The following is an 18,577-nucleotide window of genomic DNA, read 5'->3' as shown; positions in this document are numbered from 1 at the left end:
CGTGAGAAACCCCAGCCATCAGGAGGTGCAGACCATGCATGCATGCTCTGTCCTGCAGTTCAGAAGTCTCTAACATGATTAGCCCAGATCAAGTGGCTTGTTGGTAACTGTGCTCTCAGCATTTCAGTCAGTCCCATCGCGTGATTCTTGTTCAGTAAACACCTTGTGTTACTTGCCGGTGTTACTGGGTGCATCTCTCATTTAGCTCCTTGAGCTGTGATGTTTAACTCTTGATTTAGGGTGTGAGAGAGGGAGGAGGCCGCAATTTTCCCCTGTTAACCCATGAATCATGACTCCATAAAGTGCAGAGCTGCTCGGAAAGCCTTGGCTGTGCTATGGATGCAAGGCAAAGTGGCTGCTGAGCAGTGGTTGTTGCAGCTTCTATCCCTGGCTCCACCCTCCCTGTTATTTCTTGGAGCTCCAAATGCCTCGCGTCATGTTGCAGAAGTGATTGTAACCCCTCCAGATCACATGAATACTTCAGCAGATTCACTTCATTACAAGCTCCTGTTAAGATGCAAATAAACCCTCCTAATGCTGTAACTCCAGCACTGCTGCACTTCATAAGTCAGCATAACTGCATACACAGAGCTCAAATTACAGAGCAAATGCTCTTCAACTGCAGAGCAGCCGCAACACCATCCGAGCCAAGTAATGCAAAGTAAAGATGCTGATGCCGCTTGGGAAGAGGTGCTAGTACTGTTTTGTTGATGTAGGGTTAGGCTCAGAGTCTTTAAACCCATGTGGCTGCTTGGGTTCTGTTGTGGCAGGATGGGTTTGGAGGGAATAGAATTCCTGTTTGAAGATCATTGTGTTCTGTGACCGAGGCTCCCTGTTTGTCCCCTGCTCATCTTCTGAAGCTGGTAGCTCTTCATGCTGGACAGAGGCTTTGTGCTCTTCAGCAAGAGGCAAACCTGCCAGCTTTGGGCTCAGGATCAGGGGTTTGCGGTGCTCCAAGTTCCCAGACAAAAGTTCTCCTTGACCATCCCGAGAGTGAGTGGCAGCCTTTCTCCATGCTGCGTTACAGCGAGTGTTTTGGCCTGGGCAAGGCCAGCAGCTGCATGAACCTGGTCCTCTCCTCTGCAGGACTGTCGCCTGCTCCCATGAAGGCAGGTTCACAAGTGTCTTCCCACCCATGGAATGAATGGAAACGGTTAATGAGAGATGCCAGCCCTGGGGAACTGGTTCAGCAGTACTTCATGCCTAAATAATATCTGGTCTTTCCTTCTGCACTCTGCCTGTCACTCCAGATGGGAGAGGACACGCTGTGGGTAATTGGTTCCTGTTCCCTCGCTCTTCCTCCTCTCTTACGCATGGCACTGTTACAGTTTCTTCCATCATTTCAGTTGGAAATAAAGTTAGGTCTTGGGCATCTCGCAGGAGGATTGGGTAAAGTGGTTTTCAGAGGGGGAAAGTGTTGGTGCTGTGGGCAGGTGACAGGCAGGAAAATAGAGAAAAGGCCTTCTGTGGTGCCACAACAGTGATTGCACCCCAGGCCTGACTGGAACAGCTTTTTCTTGATTAACTGCCTCCTTTAATTTCTGTTGAAGTCACTTCGCACTTTATTGGTAGAGCTGGCCCTACCTGTGAGGACCTGGAGAAGCTGCTTGGTGGCTTTATAGCACTCCGGCACTTGCTTGGTGGCTTTGTAGCACCCATCTAAAGCACTTGACCCAAGCGCAGAGAGCAGCAGTGCAGACCCCTCCCTGCAGGGCTTTGTCTCCCACAAAGCAGAGATGTTGGATGCAGTCTGGATATCTTGGGAAGCTCTATATGTTGGTAAATTCTGAGCCAGCGAGGTTTTTCCTCTACCTCGTAGGGGGTGAGAGCTGGAGTCTTGACTTGAGACAAACAAATCCCAACTCTGCTTTTCCTCGAGGCCTGCCAGTGAGGGAAAGCAGGAGACTTGTGGATAACTAAAGAACCCTCAATATATCCTTCCTCCCTGCTTCACCATGTGCATGCACAGATTACCAGGGTGTGGGTTCCTTCGAGGCTGGATTCCTAGCCTGCAGCCTCTTCTGTTGAGTGTAGTAGGACATGGTGGACTAGTTAACATCTGGCTTGATTATGCAAAATTATTCAGTCATTTCCATAATACCCTTTGTAAAATGCTTGCTGCTTGATGAACCAGTCTCTCTCCTAGTTCAGACAACAGCAGCAGCAGCAATCCTCTGCGCATACAATAATATCTGGAAACAAACTGGATTCCTGATGTTTGTTCTTTTCCTCTGGACTTCGCTGCCTGTCAGTATGAAGTGTGAAGTTCATCTGCGTGCAAGGCTATGAATAGGGATGAGGTGTAATAGTTGCATTTATTACTCCTCAGTGAGCCAGTAACAAGATGTAAGTGATCGGATATGTTAATCTCAAACGTGACTTGGCTGGAAGAGCAATCTGTAGAGCAGAGCTCTGCTCTGCCAGGCGGTTTCAGTGGAGGCAGACGCTGTAATAAGCCTTATTTTATAAACTCAATATTAATTGGATTTGCATCCTCTGGCTGGCTTCCTTTTGGTCTGTGACTGATCTTTGGAATCACTCACTTTTATCAATGATCTCTTAAGTAAGTTAGGAAAAGCCGAACTGCCGTGGGAAGCCGTGTGTGAAGAGGTGGCTGCTGCAGAAGGTGGGGGATTTCCTGTACATTTCTGCCATGACCTCCTGTAGGGATAAACTGAGTCTCACACAGGAAAAAAAGCTCTTAATGCTTCTTAACAAGTGGCAAATGGGGTGCGATTTGTACTTCCCCAGCAGCTCCTTACAGTAGCCAGTGTTGAATCAGAGGGCTCCTGTGGGGACCAGAGGATGGAAGGGGGATCCAGGATACCACAGGGGTTTGTCCAGTTTTGCAGGTTTTTTGGAGGCTAGTGATCTAGTAAGGCACTATCTTGCAACTTTGCTGCTGTTCTCAAGGTGTTTATCTTTTTTTATCTGTGCTCTGAAGGAGGTGGTATAAAGCTTTATGGTGTCTTTTGACCAGCATAACATACATTTGCCATAAGGTCTCCCAGGGACCAAGCTAGTGGAGACCAGAGCGAAGTTGTGTTTTCAAGTGTTTTGTGTGGAGGGAAAAGGTTGGAGCCTTTCTGGCACTGAGCATTGGGCACTCCTGGCAGCTTCTGCTTCAGCTGTGTGGTATGATTTTTTTCAATATCTCAAGACATTACTGTATATTTGAACAACATACCTAGAGTCTCTGTTGACCCAGTTTGCCAAATGTTTTTTTAAAGTAAACAAGCTCCCCAAACCCTAAGCAAATGGAAGAGCAAAGCCATCTACAAGGCAGGCTGTGTTGTTGTGGTCTGCCAGTCTAGCCTTTTCCCCATGGGACTGGCTCCCACCTTGCCTCTGAACTTGCTTCATTGTCTGTACGTTATTAGGGCGTGATCGTTGTCTGAATGTGACCAAAAATGCCCTGCACTAGGCAAAAACCAACCATGGTCTTCTGAACATAAGCCTAGGACACAGGTAAACCTGGAGATGCCTCTGCAGTGAATAACTGCCACAGATCTGGGCTTGTTTCCTCCTGGCTAACAGTCATCTGCTGGGTTCTTTATGGATGTTCACCAGATGACAAGGTACTCACAGCTTTGGGGTCTGTCCAAATCACTGAATTCTCTCAAGCATGTAGAACAATGTGGATGTTAAAAATGGGCTTTGTCACCAGGGAGGTGGTCTGGATGCTCTGTAAAGGCAGGATAGGGTAGGACAGCTTTGGGCAGGCTGCAGGGTGGTGTAGCAGAAGGGCTCCAGAGGGGATTTGGTGTTCATGGAGGATTGTGTGTGTGGCACTGAGTGCCTGTGTCAGTCACTTCAAACTGTGGCTGTATGGTTTGGAAGAGATTGACACTGAAACACCCTAGCGCAGCGTCAGGTCTCCTTGCTATTTGAGTGGCCTATCAGATCATGAGGCTGGTTTCTTCCTGTCTGAGGGAGGGGAGCATCTTCAAAGGGAAGGCAAAACCCACCTGTCTGAGCTGTTGTGGTAGTGGGCACACATCTTGTTTTCTTTCTTCCTTGTTGAGAAGAGCCGCATGTCAGAGGAACGTAGCCAAGACGCATTGTGTTTTCCCATCATTTGTAGCTGTTCCCTAGAAAACGAAGGCTTTCAGGAAGTGAGCTTCCTGTCGGTTTTATTTTTACTCCATTTCACAGTTACCCCACTGGGTTTGTGGAGCTGCTCAGGGCTGCTGGCAGCCAGCATGTTGGGTTGAAGGGAAAGCACTGATGCATGAAACATGAATTGCACAGAGTTCTTGGTGCAGATGACAAGCACAAGAGGGGATGAGGTTTTGTTCTTATTAACCTGCAAAGCACTCCTGTCCACAGTAGGTGTGGGGGTAGTCCTGCAAATAACTCTGCTCACACAGCAGCTAAAAAGCCCCTCTGTTCCCTGTGCTTACCCATCATCGTGTTTCTGTCTGTCCTGTATGCAGCAAGTGAGTGAGATGTGCTCGTGGCAGTGCGGTCAGCTGAGCTCCACTCCGGCCATCTGACACTTGGCTTAAATGAACTCGGTCTTTCTCTCCTCTCTCTCCTTCTCTCTTTCAGCTTGGCAGTGACCTTGGCGGGGGCATTGGAGGAAGCCCGGCAGTAAGTGCCATTCCATTTTTTTCCCCAATTTAAAAAGCTGCTCAAAGCTCAGGGGTTTGAATATAACCTCACCCATTACGTGCTGGGAGATGTTCAAAAATGGACAAATGCAACTGAAGCACATGGGTCCCCACCTATGTTGCTTTGCATCCAACTGTAACCTGGGCTTTCCTAAGAGCAGCCAGAGTCAGAGCTGTTGAATCCATCTGCTTAGCTGCTCTTTCTCCAAGCTGTTAATTTGAGCACCAGTGTTAACAGTGGCAGTACTCCGTCCTTGTGCAACTGCTTTGGCAGCCGAAAGGCCAAAGATGCTTGCCTCTTCTCCTCACAAAGCCTGTTCTGTTTGCAAACCTAACCCAATGTCACCATGGGCTTGTTTGAATGCGATGCTTTTCTCTTCCCAAACATAAAAGACTCTTCCTGGACATCAGGATCAGGTACTCTGAGCTTTCCTACTGTGTATGGTCAATGCTGAACTCTGCCTGCCACCGGCCTCCTTTTCTGTGCCTGTGCTTTCTGAGTGTCCTAGTGCCTAGAGCACTTGCCAGAACATGGAAGGTTTTCAGGCTACTTACAAAGCACCCTTGGCTTCACATGCATACCAGCTTCTTTGGGAAAAGGATGCAAGATGACTTGGAGATGTTGTGGGCAGGAGGGAGCATGTCTCCAACCCACAGCCACAAACAGTCTCTGGAGAAAGCTCCAGTCCCCCTTCCTAGGATTGTGTAGCTGGTAATTCAGTGAGGAAAGTATACTCAGTTCTGGAGTGAGAGCTTTTCAGAGCCCCTTGTTATGGCTGCAGTCATTCTCTCTCCTCCTTTCCATGTCAATCTTGCATTCCTGTCTAACTTCAGAGGGCAGAGGAGGGCCGGTGGTGCAGTGTGCCTGTAGCCCCCAGGCAGTGCACACCAGGACGAGGGAGGTACTTACTCTGTAGAGACCATACCTACCAAGCCAGGTCTCTGCCTTCCTGGGGCAGCAGAAACCCACTAAGCAGTTACCTAAAATCCACCAGTCCTCCCTGTCTTCAGGGCTGACTGAAACCCCACATCTCATGTGGGTTCTTGAGCACAGAACAGCAGTGAGACTTCAGACCCGCACCTGTCGTCTGTGTTTCCTCCTGCCTGCTGTAGTTCTGCCTGTTTCTGGGCTACTGACTGGTGAATCCCGTTCTCAAGCATGTAATTCTTCCTGCTCACAGTAAAGAGAATTTAGGAGTCTAACCTGAGTGCGACTGTCCCTCCTGGAGCTGGGCATGTAAAGGTTAATATTCCAGGTGTGGTGCCCTTATTTAAGTCCTGAGAGGGGAGGATCACCCCTTTCGAAGAAAGGTTGTCCTCTGGCAGGTGTAGACAACTAGTTCTGCTTCTTGTAATGAACCTCCTGGGACACAGTGCTGCAAACCCGGAGCTCAGCTTTTGGGTGGGAGTACACTATACGGTCATGACTCCCTCGCTGTCTCTGGGTATGCAGAATCTTGCAGATTCCTGAAGGCTGTCATTGCTGTGGCTATTTGCTGTTTGGCTATTTTTTTCTGTTTGCTGGGTTTATGTAGGGTAGATCCACAAAGCATATTGTCTTTATGAGAAGGAGAGATGGGGAAGAGATTCCTCTACAGTGGGAATAGATAACTGAAGCAATAAAAATTGTTGTGAAAGCTATTGCACGGTTGAGGTGATAGCCAAGCGCAGGGATTAGTTGCCAACAGCTTTGGAATTCATGTGCATTATTTAGCACTATTGGTAATTCATTGGGGAAGCTGCAAGTGGCTTTAAAATATTTAGGATATTGCCTGAGTTCATGCTTTATTTAATAAGTAGTGTTCTTCATGTGTGATATTAATCGCTGCCTGTTTTTTCTGACTCCTCCAGGTGGGGCAGACCTACATTCCATCCTCCGTGCCAGCCACCTTTGCCCCTTCACCCACCCCAGCGGTGGTGAGCAGTGGACTCAATGATCTTTTCGAGCTTTCATCTGGTATAGGCATGGCTCCTGGAGGATATGTGGCACCGAAGTCTGTACGTAAGGAAAAAGAATGTCCTCAGTATGTTGCCTTACCTTAGGATGCAAAAAGTCTGAAGTTGCTCACCTGTCCCCTTTACTGCCGGTCTCTGGTGCTATCAGATCATCTTAATTCAACTTGGTCCTGTTAGGGATGCCCTGGACTTTTCCCAGTTAGAGTAACTGTGTTGGAGATAGTGGTGTTAGTTACAGACTTCTATTTTTTTAAGCAGTTTCTTCATTTTGCCTGTAACAATATTTCCATAAAGATTGGCTTATGTAAGATGTGAGAATTCCAGTTTTGTCAGAGAAGCTTTCCTGGAGACTGACTTCTTAGCAAGTTTCCCCAGGAAACTGAGGGCAGGATACAGTTTGCTATGACTTTCATGGAAGATTCGTTTATTTGGAGGAATTCAACGTGACAGTGAACATAAAATGATGTGATTGAGATGAGCATGCTGCAGTGTAATGCGGATAAACGCTTTGTTAGTGGCAGAGACCGCAGATGTGCTGACTGAGGCGTGCTTAGTCTGGAGGGTTTGCGAGATACAGAACATGGTTCTGGGAAGGGCTGTGGAGTAGCCACAGGGAGCTCAGGGCCAGCCTTTTATGCTTGAAAGGAAATAAACAAAAACTATCAGTTTTATTAAATAGTCAATTGATGAATAAACTTTAGTTGTCCTATAAAATCTAGGCTCTCAAGGCACTGCAGAGCATGCTCTCAAAGCCTTTGGTTCTTTGCTGCTTGCAAGCGTTAACCCCAGACACAAGACCAAGTACAAAAGAACATGGTCATTTTGAACTAAGCAATCCTTCAGTCTGCACCACTCCAATTTGTGTCTGGTTTTTTTCCACAAAGATGATTTGGGAATCCAGAACCTAAACAAACCTGTGGTTTGATTTGGCTCAGACTTTAGTATTGACCTACAAGTCCCTGGAGAAGCCTGTCCATCAGGAGACTTCATCAGTCTTGCATTAGTGTGGTGGACACAACCTTTCACTGTTCCTTGTGTGTACCAATGCTGTAGTATATTTGAATTCGTAAGTGAGTGCTTGAGCAAACACGGATACAAATAAGCAGCAAGCTTATTTCTTATCGGTGAGCTTGATCCTTTCTACAGTCCATGTTGTGTCTTCCCTATAGTTTCTCTAGCATTTGTGGGCTTATTGTGCCAATGTAGCTGGATTTCTGAACTCAGGGCTTTTCTGTTGTTTGGAAAACTGTTTGTTTCATGATCCTCAGGACAGACTTCTCATGCTGAATGACATCTCTTGTGTTCCAGGTCTGGTTGCCTGCAGTGAAGGCTAAAGGACTGGAGATCTCGGGCACGTTCAGTCATAGGCAGGGGCACATCTACATGGAGATGAACTTTACCAATAAGGCTCTGCAGCACATGACCGACTTTGCCATTCAGTTCAATAAGAACAGGTAAGAAACCAACACACTTTACTGTGTTAGAACATTTTCACGCTCCTATGAAAGGAGTCTCTGCCAACATTGCGAGATCTGGGGAGGACTTGTATGTAGGTGTGCGATGCAGTCATGGAAACAGCTGGGTGATACAGCCTGAACTCTCCATCACACCACAGTTGTGTGAAAGGGCTGAAAGTACAGACTGATGAATCTGTGAGGAAACAGGCGGCAGACGGTCCTGTTGCTTTCCTAGCTCTGGAACAGCATCTGCCCCATTTAATCTCTGCAGTTTTAAAGCAGCCTCGTGAGTTTTTAGGCGGGTTAGTGGTTTTATAGCCAGTAAGTGCCCTGGGGACAAAGTGAGAGCGTAAACAAGCAAATATTTGAGCTGTACAAGTATCAATCTGTAATATCTCTACCTCCTGGCTTAATTGCTGTGCTGTCCTTCAGTCTGTCTGGAAGTATGGGGCTCATTAGTAAAGCTGTTTGTCAATGAAGAAGTTGCATGGTGAGAGCCCGTGGCACACATTTTCCCGGTAATTAGAAGCAGAACGATTTTGTCAGGAGGAGCAGCCGCTTGAATGTTTGGAGCATACAGATTGTTCTCGGAAACACATATTGGCCAGAAGACATGACATGGCAGTACAGCCATGGTGCCTTCCTGCAAACGCCTTCCCAGTCAGAGAGCTTGTCTTGTGCTTTTGCTGTACGTTATCCTGAGCAAGGACCAGGCTAGTTCTTATCAAGGCTGTGAAGGATATCTTGTGACTGAAATGTTCCCTGTAGTTCCTAATATCCCTTCACTGGAAAGGGTTCTCTGTACTAAAGATCCTCTGAAACCATCTCTTTAATATCACTGTTAGCATTGCAAATTTAAGATTTCTTGGGATGAATAATATTTACTTACAAAAGACATTATGCTAAGTAAGTCTTGGTAAATGTTCTCCCTGGATTGCTATATTTTCTGGAGAGTTTTGCTAAGCTGCTATATGCAAATGTGTGACGCAAATTGGCCTGAAAAAAACCTGCTTTGCTTGTGATTTTCCCCCATACATCAGGCTGCATTCTGGCTGCACCTACATGGTACTTCTCAAGGATGTAAGAAGTTTAAATCCTGTACTGTAAACCAGTAGTTTCTCCTTTTGCAGCGTATCGGCACATGCTCCTAGTATGGTTACTACTGTTTACTCTCCTCCAAATGCCATTCTCCTGTCACAGCTTTCTGCTGTGGCTGGTGCATTGGAAGGAGCTGCAGTGAGCTGGCTGTTTGGGTTTACATTTAAGGTTTGTGATTGGGAAGTTTCTCTTGCTTTTCCCCATCTCCTGCTGCTACCAATTGCATTCACTGCAGTCTTGGGATAAAGTGTTAAAAAAACCAAAAGCAATCTGGGGCTCTGGTGTAAGACCGCAGCTGCTCCATAGCACAGTGCGTTTTCTTTTCCATCTGAGGGAAAACGCTCAGGCTAGTGTTCCCCAAGGTGAAATGGCTGCAGAAGGCGAATCACATGGTAGGCCCTTGCTGAGGATATTCTTATTCCAGCTCCCTAGAGCTGAAAACTAAGGAGAACAAAGAATGGGGCATCTGCTGCTTTGAGAGCGACATACCTGGTACATGTGAGACGGTAGCTAACAATATCCACTTTTTAGTGCATGGCATAAAAACACACACCTATTCGTCTTTGTTGCTGTAAATGCTCTGTCACCTCTGAGCTAATGTTAACTCTGCTTAAAGGGAAATGTAGTCAGGAGTGGACACCAAAACCATCTTACGCATCTGCACTTCCATCTGCTTTCAAAAAGAAGCTGATACATGGCTCAGAGGTGTATGTTAAATGTTAGCTGCTTTTCCGCTTCTCCACACTAAGGAGAGGTGCCTGTGGAATGAAACATCTCTTGGACTGAAGGGCCAAGTAAACACTGGCTTTACTGGTAACATCCCCATCTGGAGGAGTCTCAAACCAGGCAGAGCCAGGCACTGTCATTCAGGACCGGACAGCTGGCAGTGTTGATTCATCTGTTCTACAGTGCTCCGTTGCAAACCACATAATCCTCCTTGGCTACCTGTTTGTTCTGTGTTGGCTCCAGTTCCTTGTTCCATGGCTCCCAGTGACAGAACAGCCATGCTGTATGTGATAGGCTCTACTTGCAGTGCTCTGCAGCTCTGTAAGAGAGTACCAGGAGACCTAAGTCTGAGTCCAGGTGCTGCTGCTTGCTGTTGCTCAGCACACAGCACAATACCAGGCAGGTAAAGGAAGAATTCCCAGGTGCTGGTCCCCTGGGCAGGATGGTTCCTGTTGTCAGCGAGACCAACCTAGTGGATTCCCTGTGCTTTGTCCTACTCTGAGTGTTGGTTGTGATGCACTTTTTGAGCAGTGTTCATCCCCTGGAGTAGTAGTAGGGCTAGCTCAGGAGGAATTGGGCAGATGAGCCAGTTCATGCTTGGCAGAATAGAAATAGATATTGAGTGATGCAATTTTGTGCTCATCACCTCTGTTTTTCTCTTGCCCAGCTTTGGGGTCATCCCAAGCACCCCACTGGCCATTCATACCCCTCTGATGCCAAACCAAAGCATTGATGTCTCCCTGCCCCTCAACACTCTGGGACCAGTCATGAAAATGGAGCCTCTGAACAACCTCCAGGTAAGGATTGTCTTGTTCTGGGCAGGAAGTTGGTCGGCAGGTGCTTAGCCCAGTTTGTTCGGCTCAACACAATGTGATAAGACTCTAGTAATAAATACTGTGTTTATGGGAAAAAACAGGCAGAGCTCATGGATGCAGGCCAGGAGTCTAGCCAAAACTTCTTCCTATTCCTTTTTTCAGTCTCTTCCAAGAGGACTGAAGTAGATGCTTCTTGAATTTTGTGAGTTAGCCTTTTCAGACGTTTCAAACCCACTGCTTGCATCTGTGTAGATTAAAGTCTTTGCTCCAGTAATGCTGTTCTGTCAGCTGGGCGCAAGGTTTGGTTGGGCTTACAAACTGGAGCTGCTCTGAACAGGGAGGGTGCGTGACTATGGCAGAGCCGGCAGCAAGTGGTGTCACAGGAATTGCGGCAATTAAAGGAATTGTGGGAAAGGTGGCAACTACAGTGATTAATATTTCTCTAGTGCTCTTGACTTCCAGGATGCTTTATGAGGCATTGGCACATCCCTGCCCCAGACAGCTTATTCCAAGGCAGACAAGATGTGTCCAGGAGAAGCAGAGAAGTGATGTGAGCAGCTGATGTTTCATTAATGAGGCTGTTGGTGTTGTGGGGGGGACAGCATTCCCTAGAAGGGGATTTTTATCCAACTGGACTGTCAGTGGTTTGTCCCTGACTGGGATCAGAGGCTCTCCATCAGCCCTGGTGCACCACAGGGGCACTGGTCTTACAGTGCTCACCAGGGAGGCTCTTCCCTCTTGCTGCCCTTTGCATCCACTCTGTGGAGCGGAGCTCAGAGTGCCTCCTGCCTCTGCTCTGTGTAGCTAGGTCCTCCAGGATGATTTTTCCAGCATCCCAAAGATGCAGTTAACTTGCACTGTGGTATGTCGCTTGCCTCAGGTCTCCAGGAGGTGGAATGCAGTTGCGTTCCTGTAGTGTAGCAGCCCATAAAGGGTAATATTTTGAAGCAGCTTATTCTCTTTTTAGATTAACAGAATGCGATGGAAGTTACTATTTATTCTGCCTGAGCAACTGTTTTTTTCCCTTTTGACTTCCATTCTGGGACTTATGACTTATTGATGAGTCTTTGGGCAAACAGCTCGAAATAGCTTCTCTGGCACTCAAACGAGCAGTCCTACACTCCATCTCTGAGCTCAGTCATGCGACGGGGAAACATGCAGGCAGAGAATGAATTACATGTTCTTGTCTTCCACAGAGGGCCCTTACAGCTTGTGGGAAACCTGGATTCCCTCTGCATCTAGGTTGCAAGGATCAGTGAATTTGGGTCAGCTGTGGTAAAGTCCTGCTCTGAAGGAGGTTTGGAAGTCGCTTGGAGGTGATGGTCCTGATCTGCCTCCGGAGCATCAGGGACTCTCTCAACAAGGCATTCTAAAGTTGCTGCTTCCTTTGATCAGGAAGGAAGTGAAGTATTTGGGTTATTAAACCTCTAAAGAAATTGGAACACAGTTTGTTTCTTGTAGCATCTTCTGCTAGAACAAAGCAAAGAGAAAACATGGGAGGAAACCTCCATCTACCTTGTATTGAGACAGCAGAGCATTCATTAGTGCCAGACTTAGCTGCTAATTTGCTAGCTCGCTCATTGCCATAGAAGTTGGCTGCCCTTTTACAACTAGGGAAGCTGCCATATGGAGTAATAGTATATTTCTCTGCAAAGAGTTGAATCACGATAGCAGATGCCAAGTTAAAAAGAGCACTCCCCTTACTTTTTTGACAGCAGTGGGTTTGATGGGGATCTGTCACTGCCCTGACAGCCAAGGCTCTGGTTTTGTTTTGTGAGTTGATATAGAAATTATCTGTCTTGAAACATTCAGAAATGATTTTGCTGACCTACTTAGGGAACAATTTATAGCATAATATAGGAGTAGAGAATACAAATGTTCCTGTATTCATTGAAGAACCAAAACACTCATCAAGTTGAATTTGCTTAATGTGGTTTTTCTGAGCTGGGGAACATTGAAGCAGATGCAGGGCTGGTTTGAACCTGAGGACCTTATGTTCATCTACTGTTCTGGTGGGTTTTTTTTGTTTTAGTAACAAGAAAAATAAGTCCTGAAGTAACCAAACTGATAGCTTTCAACTTTTTGTCATGTTAATTAGAAACTTCAAAGCCTGGTTGTATGTTCCTTAGGCAGCTATTTCAGAAGTAATGAATTTGAGTTCTTGTTCGGGTTATTTTTATTACCATTTCTAATCTTTCACCAAATAGTTGGTTTAATCTTAACATTTGTAATCACGGAAAGAAACCAAAGTATTTGACAAGTTAACAAAAAAGCCATTTTGCACAAGAAGATGAGGGAGACTGAAATATATTCAGAGGCTTACCTGGGTGAAGTACAGCTATGGCTGCCAGCTGAGGAGTCTTCTGTTTTTCAGTCACTTTGTGTCTTGTGATAATGAATAGCAGGCTTCTCCCTCCCATCCCAAAGCAGGGATGATAATTTGACTGCTGATCTGACCTTGTGTGTGCTGGGGACCCACCGGCAGGGCCTCGTCAGCCTTTCAGCACTTGTGGGTCATGTGGTCCCCCTCGCAGAGGAGCCCCTGCGTGGCACAGCGCTCGCAAGCAATAGTAAGCTCTTACCCAAAGACGTGTGAGAGGCTGTGCGGAACCTCACAAGTGTTTGGTAGCCATGGCTTGTTTGCCAGCCAGGGAGGTGGCTCTGGTAGGTGTGCAGCCTTACCTGGGTCCTCTGGTTGCCTTTTCGCTGGTAAAGCAGTGACACCCCTCTGTTAATGTGTAGGCTGTCGGGCTTGTACCTGGTGGAGGAGATGGGGTGAATGAGAGACCTTAAACTCTCAAAGACGAGAATGGATTCTGAAGGATTTGCATTGGTGAGGGGTATTATAATAACTCCTCCCAGATAGTGCTTCAAGTCAAATTTGGAATAAGGAAATGCCTGGGATGAGAGCCTTTCTATGCTAAAGAGAACGACTGTTCCTAATAAATGGCCTTCTGAGGGCTGTGACATGTGAATACGCGGTTTGTCCTTTTGAGTTCAGGAGGGTTGCTCCACTCACCCTGCACATGGGTGCAGTGGAGCCAGCCGGCTGCAAGAGTTTTGTTTCTCAGGCCTGGCCTCTCATGATACAACTAAGATAATCTCTTCTGTAAGATGGTAACCACTTGCAGGACATGATACAATTGAAAACAGGCTATGGGGACTCCCGGTGCAGCAGCAAACATGCCTGAGCCTGGGGCATTGCCATTCCCTTGAGATCTGTGCTCACAATTGATGATCAATGTGTTGTGTTACCCAGTGTCACCTTGCTGGCAGCTGCCAGGGCTCTTTGCAGCTACTGAGCAGGCAACTGAAAGAAGCTTCGTCTTTCCAAAATGCCTCTAAAATGATGTGAGAATTGAAAGGGAAGAATTTGCCAGCTGCATTTCTTCCCAAAAAGTGACACTCAGAAGCTCAGACCTCTCTCTTGCAGTTAGCAGTGTGAGGTGCAGGACAGTTCTGTTTCTTCCAGTGAGTTTGACAGAACATTCCTATGAAGGCAGAGCTTCTTTATTGAGAGAAGATCAGTCTTGCTAATACACATGATCACGTTTGTCCTTCCCCACTGGGTTCTGCTGTAACTCGTAGCCATTGCTCCTCCACTCCTCAGTCTCTCACTCACGATGCAGAACTGCTGGAGCTCTCATTCGTCACAAGTGTTTGTGTCTCAGGTCAGAAATACAGAGCTCTTGGTTCTTGGAAACAGCTTTCCGTGCAGCTTTCCATAAAAACAAGGCTGAGATTTGGCGCAAGCAGCAAGTCCAGCCAGCAGATGTTCTCCCTTCAGAGCCTGCTTAATAAATGGCACAATGTCTGCCTGCGTGTGAGCTGCCTCAAAGTTACTGGACCGGCCACCACACAACACCTTGGGGTGGCTACGTGTGGAAGGTGCTTTCTTGACTTTGTTGCCTTGGTTATTTTCTTAACAGCCTCTCCTAGGGAGGGTCTTATTCCAGCAAAAAACACCCCCCACCCGAGAGCTCCCTGAATTACGGACTCGGATCACAGTTTGGTATCTGCGGCCAGTTTCCAGCTCAGCTGCGGAAAGCTGTTGCCTTGCCGATGCCGGGCAGGTCTGCACATGGTACAGTACATTTGATAAAATGCACATTTTGAACTTCAAGTGCAGCCAGGCACACACGAGAACGTAACCCTCCCAAGGAACTTGCTGTTCCCTGCCTGCTGACGTCAGCGGCGTGCCCAGAGATGACAGCTGCAGCCAGGGGCACAACACCCAGCCTTGCTGTCTGCGTGCAGCTCCACTGCCCGCGCTCGAGGCTTGTGCCCATCAGTAGATCATCCAGCTGGCAGTGGTTGTCATGAGCCTGTAGGATCCTGAGAGCCCTACCTGTCAAACAAGATGAAGTGAAGTAGCCAGCGCTCCCTGGGGGCATCTGACAGCCAGAGCAGCAGGCTGTCACAGAGCGAGCCATGACCTTGTGCTGGTAGAGGTAAAACACTGCAGAGGAGAGGAGCAATCTTGCCTTAACGGTTTGGCTGTTACCAGACTAAAGCAAAACTGAACTTGAAGTAAATCCTTAATTTAGTATAGGTGCTAATGGGATTCCAAGTGGGTATGTGGCGTACTTGCTGCTGATGGAAAGCATCTGTGTTGCTTTCAGACTTGCCTTTGAAAGTCGGTTCTCATGTTCAGGTCTGGGATTTAAAGCATCAGAAACTTGCACTATTGAAGAACAGAGCTTAGCATTGTTCTCCTCTGGTACTTCTTCCCCAAAATACTTTGTGTGGGCTGCTAGAGGGTTGCACTGGCAATGAAGGGCATCAGAATGGTGCTTGTGCTGCAAGGTGAGCAAATATGTCCCAGGGTTATTTTGAGAGGTGCTGCATTCTCTAGTTAGACTGTGAACAAGATGTAAGTGATTGGGAAGCCTGTGCCAGTTTTCAGGGGGTTCAGATCTTTTCAGCAGTGAAGCATCGCATGAAAATCTGGCATCTTTTGACTTTTATCCCCCAGAAATTTTGTGCTCTGCTTGACTAAATTCACAAGGTAGTAATATTGGGGTTTTCCCTCCTTTCAGAAAGATCACAGATAGAAAGCCATTTTTATTTTAAATGCTTTTGTTTCAAATGTCTGGGGCTGAAGATCTTATTGAAGATTTGATCGTTCATGTCCAGGCCAGCAGATTAAAGCTGCAGAGCCACAGGCAAAGTCAGTCTGGACTGGAGGATTTATTGAATTCAAGTAGAGATTTCTTTCAAGCATGTCAAACCTGGAGAGACTTCTCAACTGCTGGTATTACTGTAGATGTCATCGATTGTATGGGGTCCGCATTCCCACCCAAGGAGCACTGGATTGTTTTGGCAAGTGGCTGTTATTAGCTGCTCGTTTTCTCAGAGGCGCTGACGAGGATCTGCGTTCTGCCTGCGGTTGCTTTTGTAGCTTGTCAGCTGGCATTGGTTGCTCCTGATGTGGCAGTGCAGAGGTTGAAGCATGACCTTGGAAAGTTGTTATCAACTGGCAGGGCCTCTTAGCCTCTTCTTGATGCAGGTTTCCACATCCAGGCACATGCAGGTGCCTTTTCACAGACCAGGTCTTGGGGACTGCTGTGGTGACAGTGCATGCCTGGCTGTTTAGGCAAAGTACATGGTGTTGTGATGGAAGCTAGTCTTGAAAAGCTTAGCAGTCTTGTCCCAGAGCTGTAGGTTTAAGAAGACCATAGCCTTTTCTGTTCTTGTTTGCAGAAGTGATTTGTTACAGCTGATTTCTGCATCATTACAGACACTTGCAAGGTGACACGTGATGTCATTACTGACCCAGTGATGCAATTTGGGAGGAAAGCTGGCATGTGCCTAGCTTTCCTTTGCACTTCAGAGCATCTTCATTGGGTAGCTCTCTAGAGTACACCCAAAGCAGCTTACTCAGTGTGTTTCTGTGGAGTTGAGAAGCAGGTCAGCAGATACCTTTTTATAGCATTCTCATAACTGCAGGGACAGGGTTAGCATATTAATTCGAAGCGCGCCTCTGGAACTGTGGTGGAGAGAAGGCATTCCTTTCCAGCCTCTCTTGTAGGAAGCTGCGGTTGTGTGGCAAGAGCAATTAGCTACAAAAGCTAAGTAATCTCTTGTGTTCTAAGGGAAAGCAATTAATCATTAAATGAGAGTTGGAAAAGATCTTAAGTCATGCAGCGTAGTCCCTGCTATGCTTTCCTCTTTTGCTACAGTTTCTCTTATTGAGAGAATTGTCAAGGCTGACTTTAAATGCTGCAAGCGCAGGAGCCTCTCTCTTCTTCAGGAGAGTTTTGTGCTGCATGGTAATTTTCTCTATAAAGTTTTCCCAGACATTTAGCCTAAAATGTTCCCTCTTTTAGCTCATCTCCATGACTGTTGTATCCAAGCCTGGCACTGGGAATGGCTACAGTGCTGTCCCACTCAGCTCTCCCCTCCTAGACTCAGAGATACATTTTTGGCTGCTCACTCTGTCTGCTCTGTCTCATTTTGCAGAGGTGAATCACTCAAGTCCATCCACCAATATGCTTTTACCCCTCTGGCTTTGGTGCCTCCAGCTCACACATGAGACTCTGACTGGCGAGGATGATGCCAGCAGTTGGAGCCTGTGACAGCTCCCTGTTACACAGGAGCATTTCCAGTTTTTTCATAGGCTGCACCATCATTTACGTGGTTTTAGTGGACTTTAATCTCTTCTTAAGCTGGTTTGCACTGTGGGAGTTAAGTATAAGCTGCTACCTTTAGTGATGGCTGAAAGTAGAAACCCCACAGGCTCTCACATCTGCCTTTCTGCTATTCTGTGCACTTCTGGGACCTTCCCAATTGCTAGAAGAGTTCATTCAGGAGCTTGATCTCGTATCGCTTGTACTCTGGTTTGCACACTTGTCTAATCAACTGACTTATGCTTGAGTTCTTTGGTTTATTCCCCTCCCTTGTCTATCTGCAGCTGGTTTTACTGACATCTAGGGACGTCATTCTAAATCTGTCACTGTGAGAGCATAGATTTTGTCAGTGGAACACTAACATATGTGATTACTAATGTGAATGGAGTTTGTCTTGGCATAAATCTTTATAGCAGCAAATTTATTTCCTTGGCTCAGCATTTAGCATGGTCTGCTTTGTATTTCAGCTGGGTGATGAATTAGAGAGCTCTTTCTGGGATTTCTCAAAGGAAGTAGGAGCTCAAATGGCTCCTGAAATTCCGGGCTCCCCACACGACCTTGATTCTACATCTCTTAAAGGCTGAGTTTCCTTCATTGCAAGTAATGCTGTACTCCCGTGACAGGCTGTCGCTGGGCAGGATGGTGCGAGGAGAGCATGAGAAGCATAGAAATAAAGCCCAGAGCTACCCTTTTCTGAGCTATATTATGACAGTGCGTGTCCTCAGACCTCCAGCGTGCTCCCTCCTGTACCATCAGCTCTCAGCCTGGGGAGAACTGAAAATGAGGTTTCTTGCAGGGGTTAGTCAGTCGCATGGCAAGCATGTGTGATACAAGGCAATCCAGTGCATCCTCCTGTCTAGCAGAGTTTAATGGCACTGAGAATTAAGTCTTTTGTCCAGTGATCTTTCCTTACCTGTCTTGATTGCTCTGTAGCAGAACTTTCTTCTTCCAGGAGTCAACACCCAGCATGTGTTCGCTGTGTAGCTTTCACTAAGGTAAAGGCAGGAGACCTAGGAGGTGCATGCGATGGACCCACTTCAGGCTTTTTGGAAAGTGTGTGGGCTGAGATACAACTGATCAAGGAGTCTGCATGTTCAGACATGACTGAGAACTGGGGCAAAAATAAAGGGGTTTGGAGCTGGGGAATTTACAAGTGTGAGATGGCAAAGAGGGTGATGGAGAAGCTTATATGCAATAGGATAGATGTAATAGTAGCTGTGTGCAGCCAAGAGATGTGAATGTACTTCGGAGATGGAAGCAGCTAGGGGAGGGAGAGGCTGAAA

At 46.9% G+C, this 18,577-nt stretch overlaps 1 protein-coding gene across 2 annotated transcripts in view; it reads left to right on the top strand.

The window, feature by feature from the left end:
- AP2B1 (adaptor related protein complex 2 subunit beta 1) overlaps positions 1-18,577 on the top strand; it is a 71,323-nt gene that overhangs the window by 40,154 nt on the left and 12,592 nt on the right. Inside the window, exons 15-18 of one of the 2 annotated variants that reach the window (XM_069874137.1) lie at positions 4,552-4,593; positions 6,465-6,611; positions 7,878-8,023; positions 10,518-10,647. In XM_069874137.1, the coding sequence (XP_069730238.1) occupies positions 4,552-4,593; positions 6,465-6,611; positions 7,878-8,023; positions 10,518-10,647 (465 nt within the window). The remainder of the gene's footprint in view (positions 1-4,551; positions 4,594-6,464; positions 6,612-7,877; positions 8,024-10,517; positions 10,648-18,577) is intronic. The other variant, XM_069874138.1, reaches the window with a different exon arrangement.

Source organism: Phaenicophaeus curvirostris, chromosome 21 (assembly GCF_032191515.1).
Source record: "Phaenicophaeus curvirostris isolate KB17595 chromosome 21, BPBGC_Pcur_1.0, whole genome shotgun sequence".
Classification (NCBI taxonomy): domain Eukaryota; kingdom Metazoa; phylum Chordata; class Aves; order Cuculiformes; family Cuculidae; genus Phaenicophaeus; species Phaenicophaeus curvirostris.
This window is presented reverse-complemented; position numbering and strand designations above follow the sequence as displayed.